The 15730-nt window shown below is 40.1% G+C and overlaps 1 protein-coding gene across 4 annotated transcripts in view; it reads right to left on the reverse strand.

Annotated features, from left to right (window-relative positions):
• Positions 1–15730, reverse strand: part of LOC107394420 (collagen alpha-1(XIV) chain) — a 260498-nt gene that overhangs the window by 62406 nt on the left and 182362 nt on the right. For all 4 annotated transcript variants that reach the window (XM_054744996.2, XM_054744994.2, XM_054744993.2 and 1 more), the window contains one exon: positions 5301–5430. In XM_054744996.2, coding sequence (XP_054600971.2) covers positions 5301–5430 — 130 coding nt within the window. The remainder of the gene's footprint in view (positions 1–5300; positions 5431–15730) is intronic.

Raw genomic sequence — 15730 nt, forward strand, 5'->3', positions numbered from 1 at the left:
GTGTGTTTTGGCGATTCATCGGCAGGAGCCGTACAGCGGAGGGGAACAAGCTGTTTTTGTGGCGTGAGATTCTATTCTGTAAGAAGAAGAAAGAAGAAAAGATCTTCTCTACAGCGCCTCTCAAGATAAAAATCATGAGGCGCTTCACAACAACAAAAAAATGTAAAAATATGAAAAATCTTTTAGAAAATGATTACAAATATATTAAAAATGAGCAAAAGTTTGACAATGTGATTAAAAATGTAAAGAAAGAGAGAGAGAGTGAATAGGAAAGAGGGAAATCATTAGATCCTGAAGAAGGTAGAATAGGTAGAGAGAGCAGAACAAGGAGAGGGTGATGAAAGGTCACACCAAAACCGGCATGAACAAGTGCGTTTTCAAGCTGCTTTTTAAAGGAGACCACTGAGTCCACAGATCTCAGGCTCAGGGGGACAGACTTCCAGAGTCTGGGGGCCACAGCAGCACAGTAAAGACCTGAACCTCCTCCCTGAAGGTAAGGCTTCAAACCGTCCATGACCAGAGAGGGATCAGCTGTTATCCGACCGGCACGTTTCAGAACCCGAGTTGTACAGGTCATGATGGAAGGCGTCATCCGATTATTGTCTCCGCTGAGCGCACTACCTGTTGCAGCCTTTGTTGGTCCCGGGCAGTGGCTCCTGCGTACCGCAGTGATGGAGGAGGTGAGTAATGATTCAATTATGGACCTGTAGAAGCGGATCATCATCATGGCTGGCATGCAGAGAGCTTCCTCGGTTGACGCAGAAAGAAAGTTCTTTGCTGGGCCTTCCTGGTGAGGGTATGGATGGACACCTCCCACTTGAGCTCATGGGTGATGGTGGAGCCAAGGAAGCGAAAAGAATTCACGGTTGAAATCTGGTTGTCTGTCAGGGTTATGCTGGGCAGTGGAGCCGGTGTTCTCCTGAAGTCTACAGTCATCTCCACTGTCTTCTGCTCGTTCAGCTCTAGGTTTTTGTTTCTGCACCAGGACGCGGTAGTCACTGGGCAGGACTAGTAGGTCACTCATGCTAACTAGTTGTAACTCAGTGGGAAATGACATCAGCAGAAGTCACCAAAAAGCTGGCGTTTGTGAAATTGCAAGAGTTGCTGGTGAAGCAGAACGTTACTATACTGTTTGTGGTCTACTACATACCATAAAAAACAGCTCTTCTTCAGGTCATTGAACATCGCTTTTTATGTCACACAACCGCAATCCTTGTCCCCTGAACGCATTAAATCACAACATACTTTGATGCAATACAACTTTTAATCTTTTTAGTGTTGGTAGACGCTTTATAGCACTGATCAGTGGCGTCACTCCCCGCTGAAAAAGTCGTAATATGCAGAAGTTTTAGCAAAGACCTGAAAGGGCTGATTTTGTATGAAGAATCAAGGGCTAAGAGGACTAAATCATCATATTTTCACTTTTCCCCTTTCCAGAAAATGTCCAGAACTCTGTAAATGGAGATTCAGAAACTGTATAAACTAGTAATATCTATTTTCTAGTGGATTGTTTTATCCCCTTTCACAAAAACCCACTTCAAAAGGTCAGAACTATCCAGGGCAGAGGACAACATTGATCATATTTTCTACACACTTTCAACTACTTCAAATGCTTATTAGGAATCCACAATAATCATTTTATTATACTGAAATCAAATAAGTCTGCAAATTCCTCATAGTTTAATCTTTTTAGACAAAAGAAACATCAAAGGTTTTTTTTTGGGGGGGGGGCTTCACAGCTTCTTTGTTCTGCTTCACGTAGCATTGAGATCCTTTTTCATCCTCCCTGTTTTTATTGATCAGCCAGATCTCAGCTCAGATTCAAAACTAAAACAAAGATCTAAATTAAAACCGTGGAAATCCTTTAAATTTGAGACACGAGCTTGGGTTATCATTGTTCCAAGTCTCCAGAGAAAATTGTTTAAATAATCCCGCTCTGTCACACCTTTATAGTACCGACTCTGAATGGTTAAACCACCCTTTAATGGTATTAAACTGAACCTTTTCAGTCAGCCGGGGTATGGCCCGGCAAACAGTGATGATGGTCAACAAAAGAAGAGTTTATTCTATAAAATTAAAGAAAATCTCATGTTTATTGTTTTTAATAATTTGAGATTTTTTAATGTAAACAAACCAGTTAAATTTTAATCAGATTAAAGGGTGGAATTAGAGAAATTGTCAAGTCACCTTTGATATAAATAAAGAGGAACAACGACATCTTTAGATTAAACAAATACATGTTTTTCTGCTTTGCCCAAAATTCTTATCCACACTCAATCTTGGATATTTTAAACATAAAAATCTAAAACAACTATAAGTGTCATGTTCTGTGTCCTCTAGTCTTCCGTGCCCCTTTTTGTCCCCAGCTCCCTCCTGGTTTCCTACATGTTCTCCAGTCCCTCTGCCTTATGGTTTAGTGTTTCAGTTCTTCAGTCTCCTTTAGTGTGTGTGTTCCTTTCCCCACTTAGATCATTTATTTACTTCTTTTTAGATCACCCTGTGTCTTTGTTTCTATTGTTTTCAGTTAGTTTGGTTATTTCAGTAGCTTTGGTTTCCTCCCCTGCTTATTTCTGCTTCTCCTCAGTTCATTGCCCAATTCCCCACGCACCTGCCCCTCGTCTCCTATCACCCAGCCCTGTGTATATAACCTTCTCTGTGTCTCTGTGTTGTCGGTCCATTGATGTTGTTTTTGTGTTGTTGCATTGTTTTTGTCCTCCTCAAGTTTCTCAGGTTCTTCGTACTTTTGGATTTTGCTCATCCTCCTTAATAAAAGGAATTTATTTTCTTACAACCACTCCTGCCTCGAGTCGTTCTGGGTTTCTGCATTTTGGGTCTGACCTCCTCCTACCGTCTCGTGACAATAAGAAACAATAATATCTGAACATACAGGAAAAAATTCATTACTATGAGCCAATGGGAGTCCGTGTAAACAAGACCCCCATTGGTTTAAAGCAGTTGGCACTAATTAAAAACAACATTCTGCAGCCAACCACTAGAGGGCTTTTCTGTTTGTTTTATTTTGTTCATAGATAATAAATTAACTAAGATATTACTAGTTTATACACAATAAATGAACTACATCATAGGTGTGACCAAGTCACTACTTTGCAAGTCACAAGTAAGTCACATGTCTTTCCAGTCAAGTCTTGAGTCAAGTCCAAGTCGAGTTCAAAGTCAATGATCTGGAAGTCCAAGTCAAGTCCAAGTCCTTCACTTTGAATTTTCAAGTAATAATCAAGTCATCTGTCCAACTTTAATTCAATGACAATGCTAATGAATAAATTCCAGTCATAAAGCTTCTTAAAGCTTCGTTTATTTGCTCAAACAAGCAGGAAGTGCAACTGAAACTGATTATAAACAAAGTGCTGCTGCATTCAGCAGTAAATCAAACCCAGAACGAAGAACGATTTATGATTTAGGTCCATGCCGGGCCACTTTTGTGCTAAAATATCAACTATGCTCAAGTCATCATCAAGTCAACCTATGTAAGTCAGAGTCAAGTCATAAGTCTTTATAGATTTTATCAAATCAAGTCAGAAGTCATTAAAATAATTACTTGAGTTTGACTCGATTCCAAGTCACGTGACTCGACTCCACACCTCTGATAATTAGTAATAATGTAAGTGTTGCACAATTCCACACATAGCGTACATGTTTTTTATTTCTCGTTATCCGAGCGTCATTCCCATCCAAACATCCCCAGCACTTTTCTAACTAATCAGCTCATTCCTTGGCAGATCAGAGCTTCAGATTATCTGTCTCTGTCATAATTTCTGTCTTCAGTTCAGGATAAAATGTCCAATCACCCCCTCTGTATTCCTCGTCATGCCTCCCTCACAAGCCTCACAAGTTCAAATCCCCTGATTACACCAGCTCCCTTTGTCACGTCATCTATCTCCATTCCAAAGCACCCCAATCAACCCCCCACCCCACCCCACCCCACCCCACTGTGTTCGCTGTCATTTTTACCTCAGGTGATCCTCTCATCCCTCACTTGCTAACTGGAACCATTCATCATCAGCGAGCGTCGGAGACCCGTCATTTAAAACTCAGCGAACGTCGTTAACGCCTGCTAATGTGTGTAATGCCACGCTCAGGGAGACGTGATGGGACGGGGAGGAAAGATAAATGACTCAAATTTAGAGTTTCCCTCTTGCTGAAAGTCGTGTTTGTTCGCTAATGCGCTTGGTAGCAGAGAAAATCTTTCACTCATGCTGGAGCTTCTAAAGCAAGAAAGAAATATATATATAAACATATACATATATATATATATACAAAACCTACCTACCTGGTTACTCCACAATACATCCGTATGTCATGAGCCTTTTTTAACTCAGAAGTACCCCTGAAGGACTTAGTTGTTCATCCTTTCATCAAAACTTATTTTGAGCCTGAGAGGGCTTCTGGTCTTCCGGGAAAAAACGCCCTGTCCATGTTTTGAAAAATGTTTTGAAAAAAATAAAAATAAAAAATTTGCTAAGTAAATGTTTAGCTAAAAAAATATTTAGCTGTGATCTATAGTTATTTTGGAAAATAAAATATTTAACTTTGAGCCAAATATTTACATTGGAAAATAAATATTTGATTTAGAGCTAAATATTTTGTTTGTTAACTAAATATTTAGCTCCAAATAAAATGTTTATTAAGTAAATTTAAAATTTATTTTACAAACTAAGTATTCAGTTCAGACTAAAATATTTAGTTTGTTAAATAAATATTTAACTTAAAATTAAATATTTAGCTTGCCAACTAAATATTCAGTTGTGAATTTTAACAATTATAAATGTATGAATTACGTGGTAAAAATCTGATTTTAAAAAATGCATTCCCATTTTTTTCTCTTATGATATGCTAAATAACCCAAGTACTGCTTTCAAAGTCTGACACTTCAATTAACGCATTGAATTAGCACCAGGTTTTAGCCATCCTTAATCCATTGATGGGTAAGTCATGTTTAGTTGTGGTCTAAGTGATCCGTGAATAAACTAGGAACCACCTAACGGAAGTAAGTCTAGCTTTTACTATGTTTTATTTTATTTTTTGGACTATTTCTTGAAGAGAGCGTGCTGTGTTCTTTAAAATGCTTTTCACAGAAATCACCCATCAGCTGTAACACGATGCTTGTGGACTGGTCAGACTGACCCAGAACATGACAGCTAAACTCTTCAAATGTGGGAAAAGCTGCAGATGCAGGTGATGCTTTCAGTTCCTTGCCCTATGGGATGCATTTAAAAGTGTAGTATTGTGTTAAAACGACTCGGAATGAATTTAAAGGCTGCAGAGTAGGAATTCTGACATACGTGTTCGTCCCTTTTGTGAAACGACTGGTCCGTCTCCCTCGGAATAAACAGGTGTGATGGCGACTTTGTACTCCGTATCCGACAGGAGAGGCTGCAGGACCAGGCTGGTCTGGCCGGTGGGAACCGTTCTCTGGAAGCAAATGAAAAAGAAAAGAAGAGGCTCTAAAATATTTTTTTACATGCACATCAATAAAAATCTCATGCATTACTTGAATCAAAATGTTAAGAGTTCTTGTGTATGTTTTAATCTGCAGACCTTAGAACAAAACACAAAAACAAAATTGGATTAGCCTTTTAATAGACTTGAGGTCGAGGGAGTTGCTGAAGCAGACTTTTAGGCTTTAGGTGCAGCAGAGGTTAATTGTCTCTGGGTTTTCATCTCTCTACAGCTGACTGAGTTGGCCTTTTGTTGAAACTGATCCATAAATGGCTCATCTGTCCCACTGAAACCTTGTTCTCATGCTGCACTCGAACTAATCTGCCTGCAGGCTTGGTTTTTTCCTCCTCGCCTCAGCTCCTGAGTCTCTCTTCCTGTGTTTGTCCTTTACTCTTTCAACTTTTGTTTATCGCTTCTTGCTTCTGCTTTACATCTCTTTGTTTCCTGTGTAATTATCTTAGGGTATTTATTATTGTATTTTAATTCACTTGTTTTGAACAGAAGCTCCATAGGGATTCTCCGTTTTTATTCTTCCACTGTTATTGAATGGCATGACATGAATATGAATTTGTATTCTGATGATTATCTTATTGTGGACCAGGGAAAAAGGACACCATTTTCTTGGCTAGTTCTATTATTTATTATTTAAATTCTCAATAAATAATGCTGATGTATCTGAATATAAGTTCATTTAATTGACATAAACAAAGCAAATTAATTATTTCTCTATATTGTTACAGAAAACTCATTATTTGTTGTTGTTTTTTTCACTGTGTCAGTTCAATTTCAAATTCAGATATGCAAACTCAAAGTATGAGATATTTTTACAGATTTTGTTGTTGTGTGTTTTCTTGTTTCACCCTTAGACTGTCAGGTGAACCAGTCGAAAAAGCTCATTTTAGTCCCTGTATGTCAGTGCTTCTCAATTAGGGGTACGAGGGAGGGGGTGGAGGCGGTGGGGGCCGTCGCCTTGAGCCCCTATCCTAGGGAGGCATCACAGAAAATAACTGACCAACACTGCTATATAGTAAAGGGCCTGTATTTGTATAGCACCCTCTGAGGGTTCTACTAGCCCCCAAGGCGCTTCACAACACCATCAGTCTTTCACCCATTCACACGCTGGTGGAGATGAGCTACAATGTAGATGCAGCTGCCCTGGGCCAGAGGTGAGGCCTGCTGAGCACTTGCACTACCAGTTCCTCCAACCACCACCAGCAGCTGGCAAGGCGGGTTAAGTGTCTTGCCCAAGTACACAACAGCAGCATTCTCTGGTCAGCGCCAGGAACGAACCTGCAATTGTTTGATTACTGGATAACTCGCACCACCTCCTAAGCTACCACAGTATGAATCAAACACTGAACTCAACTAGGAGAGCCAACCAACAACCAACCAACCAACCAAATAAATGACAAATGACCCACACTTGTATAGCACCTCTCAGTCAGAGGACTCCAAAGGCATTTACAACCAACCTATCCATCCATCCATCCATCCATCCATCCATCCATCCAACCAACAACCAACCAACCAAATAAATGACAAATGACCCACACTTGTATAGCACCTCTCAGTCAGAGGACTCCAAAGGCATTTACAACCAACCTATCCATCCATCCATCCATCCATCCATCCATCCAACCAACAACCAACCAACCAAATAAATGACAAATGACCCACACTTGTATAGCACCTCTCAGTCAGAGGACTACAAAGGCATTTACAACCAACCTATCAATCCATCCATCCATCCATCCATCCATCCATCCAACCAACCAACCAACCAATGTCTCCCTTGAAAAAAACGATTTTATCTCAAGGAACTTCCTAATTAAATAAAGGTTACATATAAATAAATTAAAATAAATAAATAAATAAATATTACTATTACTTTCTCTGCAAAGTGGCTGGGCTCCCCTTAGAGATAGGGTGAAAAGCTCGGTCATCCGGGAGGAGCTCGGAGTAGACCTGCTGCTCCTCCACATCGAGAGGAACCAGTTGAGATGGCTTGGGCATGTGGTCAGGATGCCTCCAGGACGCCTCCCTGCTGAGGTTTTCTGGGCACGTCCAACTGGGAGGAGACTTAAAGGGAGACCCAGGAATCGTTGGCGAGACCATGTCTCACGACTGGCCAACGCCTTGGGATTCCCCCAGAAGAGCTGGCCCAAATGCCTAAGGAGAGGGAAGTCTGGGCCTCTCCACTTAGGCTGTTGCCCCCGTGACTCGACTCCAGATAAGCAGAAGAAAATGAACGGATGGATTTCACTATATTACTTATCAAAGGAAAAAGAAGGGATGTAATATTGACTAATATTATTTTCTTAAAATAATAAGTTTCAGATTGTTACCTTACATTAGTTTCTGACCCTCATTGGCCCAAATGAATAAAAAATGCAAAGGATAAACTTTTTATTGCTTTTCCTCTAGGTCTCAGAGTTCAAGTGTAAAGTAACTGCTTTAATAGCGGTTTGGTGAGATGGCAAGTTCCTGTCTATACTACCAAAGCTGAGTTCTGAGTGTGTCTCTATTTCCAGATTCTTCTACCTCCCTCTACAACAATATGTATGTTTCTCCATCTACATCTGTCAGTCAGCGTGGTTTGCATTCTGAGCATGCACAGTCTGGCCTTACTCCATCCGCAAACTTTCCTACTTTCTAAAGAAAACTCTCAGACACGTCAGTCAGACAAACACTGTGGGCCTCGAGAAATCAATTTCAGCCCAGTGTGATGAAAAAGGCAGCAAGTCTCTTAGCTGTCACCAAACCACACAGTAAAAAAATGAAAAGAAATCAACTCTGTGTATAAGTTTTCACTACATTTATTTGTAAATGGAAACAGTTTCATCAAGTCATTGCAAACGTTAGAAACCCGATTTCCTTGGCAGGCCTAGAATGTTAAGTTTCCCACAAATATTCTTTTGCTACTGCAGATTTTAAAACTATTACCTAAAAGTACACATACAACTAGGAACTTAAGAAAATATTTATATGGAAATATACAGTGATGTTTTTTTCCAGCGATCCTATATCGATATTTGAAAGCTGCGTATCAAAAATATCAATATGGCAATATATTGTGATATTTTTTCCTGTGATATCACATCAACATTCAAAAGCCATGTGTTTAATTTTTGGAAGAATTTACATGCAAACATTTGTGTATTTTCTTTTCCTTTGGTGCAATTTAAATGCTGACCGCTAGTTGGCAGCAGTGTGCAATGGGTTTCGTTTCCACCAATGAAATATAAATCCCTCTGTTATGGTTCAGAAACCTCATGTTTAACATGTTAAGTATTAGTTTGGACTGTTTATTAAATATTCCTACAGTAAATTCAGTCAAACAAAATCGCTAATAACATCTGACTGAATGTATTGCAATACATCGTGATATATTGCATCATCTCCCCTATATTGGGATACAAATCGTATCGTCAGAATTTCACCAATACACATCCGTACATAAAACCGTCAGTTAGTCAGATACAATTTTAAAAGGTTTTATTCATCACAAAACGGGACTAATATCGATATAAAAGACAAATACATAAAATAATGCTAACTCTTGTAAACCATTTTTTTTTCTCAGTATTGAAGCTGACTGACAAGTCAAATAGCACTTGGCAAGTACCGTCAAGAAAGATGAGAGGATTAATATCTCACTACGGTGTGACAATGTCAAGGGTCTTGCAAGGGTTTTGGTGGGATCGTAGGCAGATATCAAGAACACAGAGTGTGAGACAGATGTATGGTCCTGACTGGAGAATGAAGCTTGATCATTAGAATTTGGTCACTCTGGACTAAGATGAGGCCTCATTGTGCCATGGGCATCGTGGGCGTCGTACAAGCATGGTTTGATCTTTTCATGTGGGGCTTAGGGGTGGTGAGATCAAGGGTGAATGTGGTAGCTCTGCATTGGGACTGGGAACCCGTGGCTCATGCAACACCCAGCACAAATCTCAAGGGAGCAGGCGGTTGTAAGGCTGCTGCAGGCAGAAGTAGGTAAATAAAAAAATCAACAGCGAGTGCCAAGTTTGTTGACAAGATAAAAAAAAATCACAACTGTGTTTCGGAAAAGAACCTCTTCAGTTTTTGTTTAGGATCTTATTTTTTATTTTAGTATTGTTCTTCCAAAATAAAACGGTACATGTTAATATTTTTGACCATGAAGCACATCTTTTTCTCATTAACCGGTGGGTCTGCTGGTGCAAATGTTGAGGGAGTAACAGAAAGAGACTGCGGGCATGGGCGGTAATGGTCAGAAATTCAATAACAATGGGTGGGAGCTGGATTTAAAAGAAAAATATTCTAGCACAGGGCTCTGCCAGCAACTCTTCTCATAACCTACACCACAGCTTCCAGTCCAAGTCCGAATACTTTTACTTACGTTTTAGAAATGTTCCTGCTTTGAAACACCTAAATTAAAACATTGAGTGATTATAAGGCTTCTGCAGAACTTGACATAATGAAGAGGCCATTTAAACCCTAAATCAGGTGTTTGAGATCAGTAAAACAACTGAAACATTTAGGACGACTGCACTCGAGTTCAAAGGTTGGATAACAGTGGTGTAGGGCCAGGAGCGTGGGAGAAATTCTCAGGCTGGCACGATGGTTGAAAAGAACAACAACTGATGAACCTAAAACTTTAAGCGTTCATTAAACATAATTGTGCAGAAGAGCCAAAGACTCGTTTACATGCAGAACTGAACTTTATGCCCAGCAGCTTTTGGGTTTATTGAACACTGAATGAGGCTTCACAGCGATGGAGAATCGGCGACTTCAGCACCGCATCTGTCTGTGGACAGATGGCTGCCGAGTCAAGCAGCCCCTTGGCTAGGCCGGGGACGCTAACATCTGGTGGAATTGTGTCAGAGCCATCTGAATGGACATAACTGGGATAAAACCGGTAATGTGTTATGCATGATGTGTCTTTGGTTTCAGGGATGTAATGTGTGTGATGCACTAGTATGCATATAAACCCACTTCTGATGGGTGTCATCTGACAAACTAATCACAGTTCCTGTTGGTAAATGTCATGCGTACTGGGTTTTCTTTGTATTATTTTTTTTTACATTTAGGTATTAAAATGTCTCCTAGCTGAACGTCTCCTCACATCAGTGATGTCTGGGAGAGAAAACAACAGTTCAAAACTTATCAAACATTGGCATGAACTGTCAACCCCTGTAAAATCTGCACCTGCAGAAGAGCAGGTTTCTATTTAAAACCTGAACTTTAAACAAACTGTGGTAGTGCTGGTGCTCTGTTGCTTTACAGCCAGAAGGTTGCAAGTGCAACACCTGGCTGCTGCTGCATTTCTGCATTGAGTTTGCACGTTCTCTTCATGAATGTGTAGGCATTCTTTGAGTACTCCGGTTTCCACTCGTGGACCAAAAATGTGCGTGTTAGGTTATCTAGGTGCTCTAAACTGCCACTAGTTGTGAGTGGGTATGTGATTGGTTCATCTGCCCAGGGTTCTTCCCCACCTCTTGTTTGGTGATTACTGGAGATATGTACCTTCAGCCCTGCACAGGAAGAAGTGGTTAACATGAATGGACATGAATGACCACTTATAGACTCCAAGGCAGAGAGGAAAATTATCTCTGCCTGCCCTAAACAAAGTCTTGTTTATCCTTATCTGACGCCAAGGCTGCCTCCAAGGCTGCCATCAACACCCCCCCACGAAAGGAGGAATCCTGACAGATGCTGTGTCCCGACTTTCCCCCCCTGCCTTCAGATTGTGACTTCTGCTTCGAGGTCAGCAACCTGCAGGAAACTCAATGTGCTCTCTGCCCCTCATTTCTCCGTCCCACCTGTTTGTCTGCAGCTGGCTGAGCACCGTAAGGGCAGCTCCCGTTGGAGGATTCAGGATCCCGCCCAACCCCGCCTCCCCATCGGACTCTGATGTTTTGTATCTGTGATGTTCGTGCTTCTATGTTGAGGAGTTTTTTTGTATAGTAGAGCTACTCCCCGCTGGGTCTAACTCTGCTATGCCTTTTTTTTAACCTTACCCCAATTATCCTCATGTAACACCCTTTTCATCTAATGAAATGAGCGCCGTTCTGGCTGCTCTCGTGACTGCCTGTACCTGTTTTTGTCTACATGTGTGTGTTTATCCTTGGTCAGGTTGTGTTTGCAGAGTCAAGTTCCTATGCTCTGGGTCGCTGGAGCGCTGGCAATAAAGCATATTCTGATTCTGATTAAGACAGTAAATTAATGAAATGACTGGTTTGTACATGAATGCTTTTATAAAGCTCTGAGAAAAATCACAGTAAATGTCGCTGCGGAGTTCATTCACCAAGTGGAACAGACAGACTGGTCTGTGTCTGACAGATCCAACATGATTCGGCACGTTTAATCGGCTGTAAAATGCATCATCAGGGTCTGTCAGAACCAATATGGCATTAAGAACTGAAGAGACATGTGACAGATGATCTAGAAGGTTGAACAGAGGCTTCATGTGAGGGTAGAACACCTGGACTTCTTAGTTTCCTTCTATGGCCAAAACTAGTTTCACAAAGATTCTTTTTGCACATAGCATAAATAGTCCATAGGTTGTATTTATTTAATTACTTCTATCTAATGTTGTTGCTGGTCTGACAAGTAAAAGTGTTAAAAAATTACTTTGTGCTTGAGATTTTAGTATATTTTGTACAAGAATGAAATTAGGTTATAAAGACATTACAGGCAGCAATTTTAAGATTCTTCTTTTTAAAAAGTACATAGTTACTTTTAACAGTAATGCAGTAATTAAAGTATCTTTCCCCTTTCAGAAACTATGTATTATTTTTCTGAAATCCTTATAAGTGATTGTCTTACTGTGATATAATGTAAGTAATACGCTTTTTTTTTTTTTTTTTTTGCTAAACACGACCCGCAGAGCGTCGTGCAATAGGAAACGGAGCGTCGACCAGAACTAACCAATAGCGTTAAACTACCACTTACATGCTTCAAATTTAAGGAATACCTCGGCTGATGCAGAGTTGATGAACTTTTCACAGACAAGTAAGTCTCTAAAATATAAATATATGAAAACACAACATGACATGAGAAAAATACTTGTAAAACAGCGTGTTTTAGCTTGGTTTGTCGGCTACAGAAGCACATAGATAAACAAGAAGCGTGAAGTCGCCATCTTAAAAAAACGGAAGGAAAAATTATTTGTGTGTTATGCTTGTCAGGCACTAGATGGTGGCATTGGACAAGAGAAATACTCCAGAAAGAGACTATAAGTAATTAACAAAGAAACGGTTACGTTTTCAATAAGGTAGCTAGTAACTAACTAGTTTCATTTTACAGTAACTAGTACAACACTGCATGTGAATTGCTTACATTATATCACAGTAAGACAATCCCTTTTATAGATTTCTGAAAAAATTATTTCTGAGAAATCTGGCAACACACAGGAACATAATGCCAAAAATTAAGCCCAAACAAAAAGAATGCCCTCTAGTGGCAGATTGTAGTTTAGGTTTGAGGCTCTGCTCTCTTTGTATGAACAAATAAAGCTTTCCTGATTAAAATGTAAAAATATACTTTAGATTTTTTTTTCGCTTTCCCAAGTTATTACCTTGTACCAGCACACACACACACACACACACACACATACACACACACACACACACACACACACACACACACACACACACACACACACACACACACACACACACACACACACACACACACATACACACACACACACACACACACACACACTTTTTTTTCTAAAACACTTTGATTGCGTATGAGTGAAGAGGAGCTCACATCCTGAGTGCACAGACTCTGATTCACAAAACAAAACATGTCAAAGCATGTAATCGGGATATTTTCGATTTGAAAATTGGCCACATTGCATCATCCATCTTTTATATAGTCCAATATTCAAAAATTATGTGAACAAATGCCACTGAAACCTCAATAATGCATTATTTAGTCATTGTCTTAATTTTCATCTGTTAAGTAGCTGGTGGCGCTTCTTTAGCAGCGAAGATCCACAGAGTAAAACTTGCAAGAATGAAAAGGAAGCACGGCAGTTTTTTTTCTACGTTTCTTTCCTTTAGGCAGTAGTTATTGAGTAGAGCACTTGGTGATTCATAGCTCGACCAGACTGCCAAATCGAGCTCACAGCTGCTCGCACTTTGATAAGAGATCTCATTTAACAAGCTGCTGGTGCGAGCAGCTGGTAGCTCTTTATTGTCAGGATGAAAGGCTGCTGTGGGACCTGTGTCCAGAGTCGGCCACTGAGGCTTGACAGCTTCTGATCGGGTGGTGCCATTAATCACCATACACGATTACACACCTATCAACTTAGCAACATCAAAATGTGATCGATCTTTGGAAATACTTGACAACTGTTAACTGGTTATGAAGTACACCCACTATAAAAGCCCTGTAGAGTCATAAAACTACAATAAAATATTTATTGCCATAAACATTTCCAATAACAGGCTGTGTAAGAAAAAAAGTGTTCCCACTATTAAATTCTAAATTACAATGCAAAGGTTTTATTTTGAAAGTCAAGGCTAATTCTGTTTTTTAGGTTAAGCCCATCAGTTGAATTGGCCTGGCTGTGACAGTCCTTGATTACACCGAGTGGCTACACCTGTGGGCACAGGATAAATGCTGGATTGGTGCAGCTTCAGGGAAATCACCTCAGGAGCTCCTGCCTGTTGGTGAGGTCTTTTGGAGATTGATTTTAATAACAAAATAAAAATAAAAATAAATAGTCTAAATGTGTTCGGTCTTCATTTTATGTTGCGGTCCTATGAGCTGGGTCGTATCATAAATGGGGGCTCATCCGGGATTTTAACTCCACGGCGCTCATTTATCAAACGTTCGTAGAAACTGACCTATGTTCCCTTCTATGACCGAATTTTAGAATGTGTGTATGAACAGTCAAAAGATGATTAACGAAACATGAGGTGGCCTATCATATGCACTATGAGCCGAATACTCGTTTCAGATGAGTATCCGGTGCAGATAAAGTATTTTTGACGAATACGAGCATTAAAGGAGTAAAACTCGTAAATATCTGCAATCATGCTGAAGGAAAATGCTCATTGGGTAACTGACTGTCTTCACGCTCTGTGGTTGGCCAGTCACATCGAGCGCCCACCCCTCCCTACACACAAAACTCTGCAGCCGGGAGCTCAGTCTGCCTCAGGCCTATCCACGCACACACACAGACAGTAACGGATCTCTGTGTGCTTGCTTCACTGTTGCTCAAGTTTCTTCAGTACTCCCTAGGTTTTCTTCAGCTCGCCTCTTTTTAAGACAGCTGACACTGCCTTCTCTCTCTCTCTCTCTCTCTCTCTCTCTCTCTCTCTCTCTCTCTCTCTCTCTCTCTCTCTCTCTCTCTCTCTCTCTCTCTCTCTCTCTCTCTCTCTCTCTCTCTCTCTCTCTCTCTCTCTCTCTCTCTCTCTCTCTCTCTCTCTCTCTCTCTCTCATACAAATGAGTGATAGAGGTTACTTCTATCACTGAGACTGAATCTGAGACGGAATCAAATTATTTATAATTTAAATAATCAAATTAAAATAACAAAAAAGTTGTGTCTGGTTGTAGTATTTAGTATTTCCTAGTTGCTACTGCATGAGTAATTCATGCACTTAAATATAAATTTTCTGATTTTATTGTAAAACTTGTTCTGTAATAGTTCCTTTACTATTGTGATCAAAAATATTTAATCTCAGTTCTGAGGCTGCTCTGTAAATAGTTTTCAAATAAACAATACAAATATCAACTTCTGATCAATCCTTATTAATTTCAGATTTAAAATAATGTATTGTTGTAAACCACACCCACGTCTGGTTAAACCACGCCCACTTCCAGGTTAGGCCACGCCCACTCCGGGTACAGATACAGATAATTTAGATGATCCCTAATACGCACGTTCCTCCGCAATTGTCTGATGATAAATTCCACCTGTGCGTACCCAGGTGCTCGTATCCGTTCACCATCATTTACATACAGAAACGCCCTCAATTGACCATATTTGGTCATGCTACGTCCTTAGCACATGACAGAATTCCATGTTTTTTTACAAAAAAAAAAAAAAATAAAACTTTGACAGAGAGATTGAAACACTGGCAGCCGAAGTGCAAAAGAAAGTTGCAGGGGTTGTAAACATGGTCGGGACGAAGGAGGGGCTCCCGTCAGGAATAAATAAAAGAATGAATATGATAAATAATTGCATAACGGGTTGTCGCTTACATTTTACATGGAGTCGTTCTGTTTGGAGTTAGTTTCATTTAGCTGTCATTCAGTCTGGTTACCTTGGCA

The sequence above is a fragment of the Nothobranchius furzeri genome, chromosome 19 (genome assembly GCF_043380555.1).
Source record: "Nothobranchius furzeri strain GRZ-AD chromosome 19, NfurGRZ-RIMD1, whole genome shotgun sequence".
NCBI classification, from domain to species: domain Eukaryota; kingdom Metazoa; phylum Chordata; class Actinopteri; order Cyprinodontiformes; family Nothobranchiidae; genus Nothobranchius; species Nothobranchius furzeri.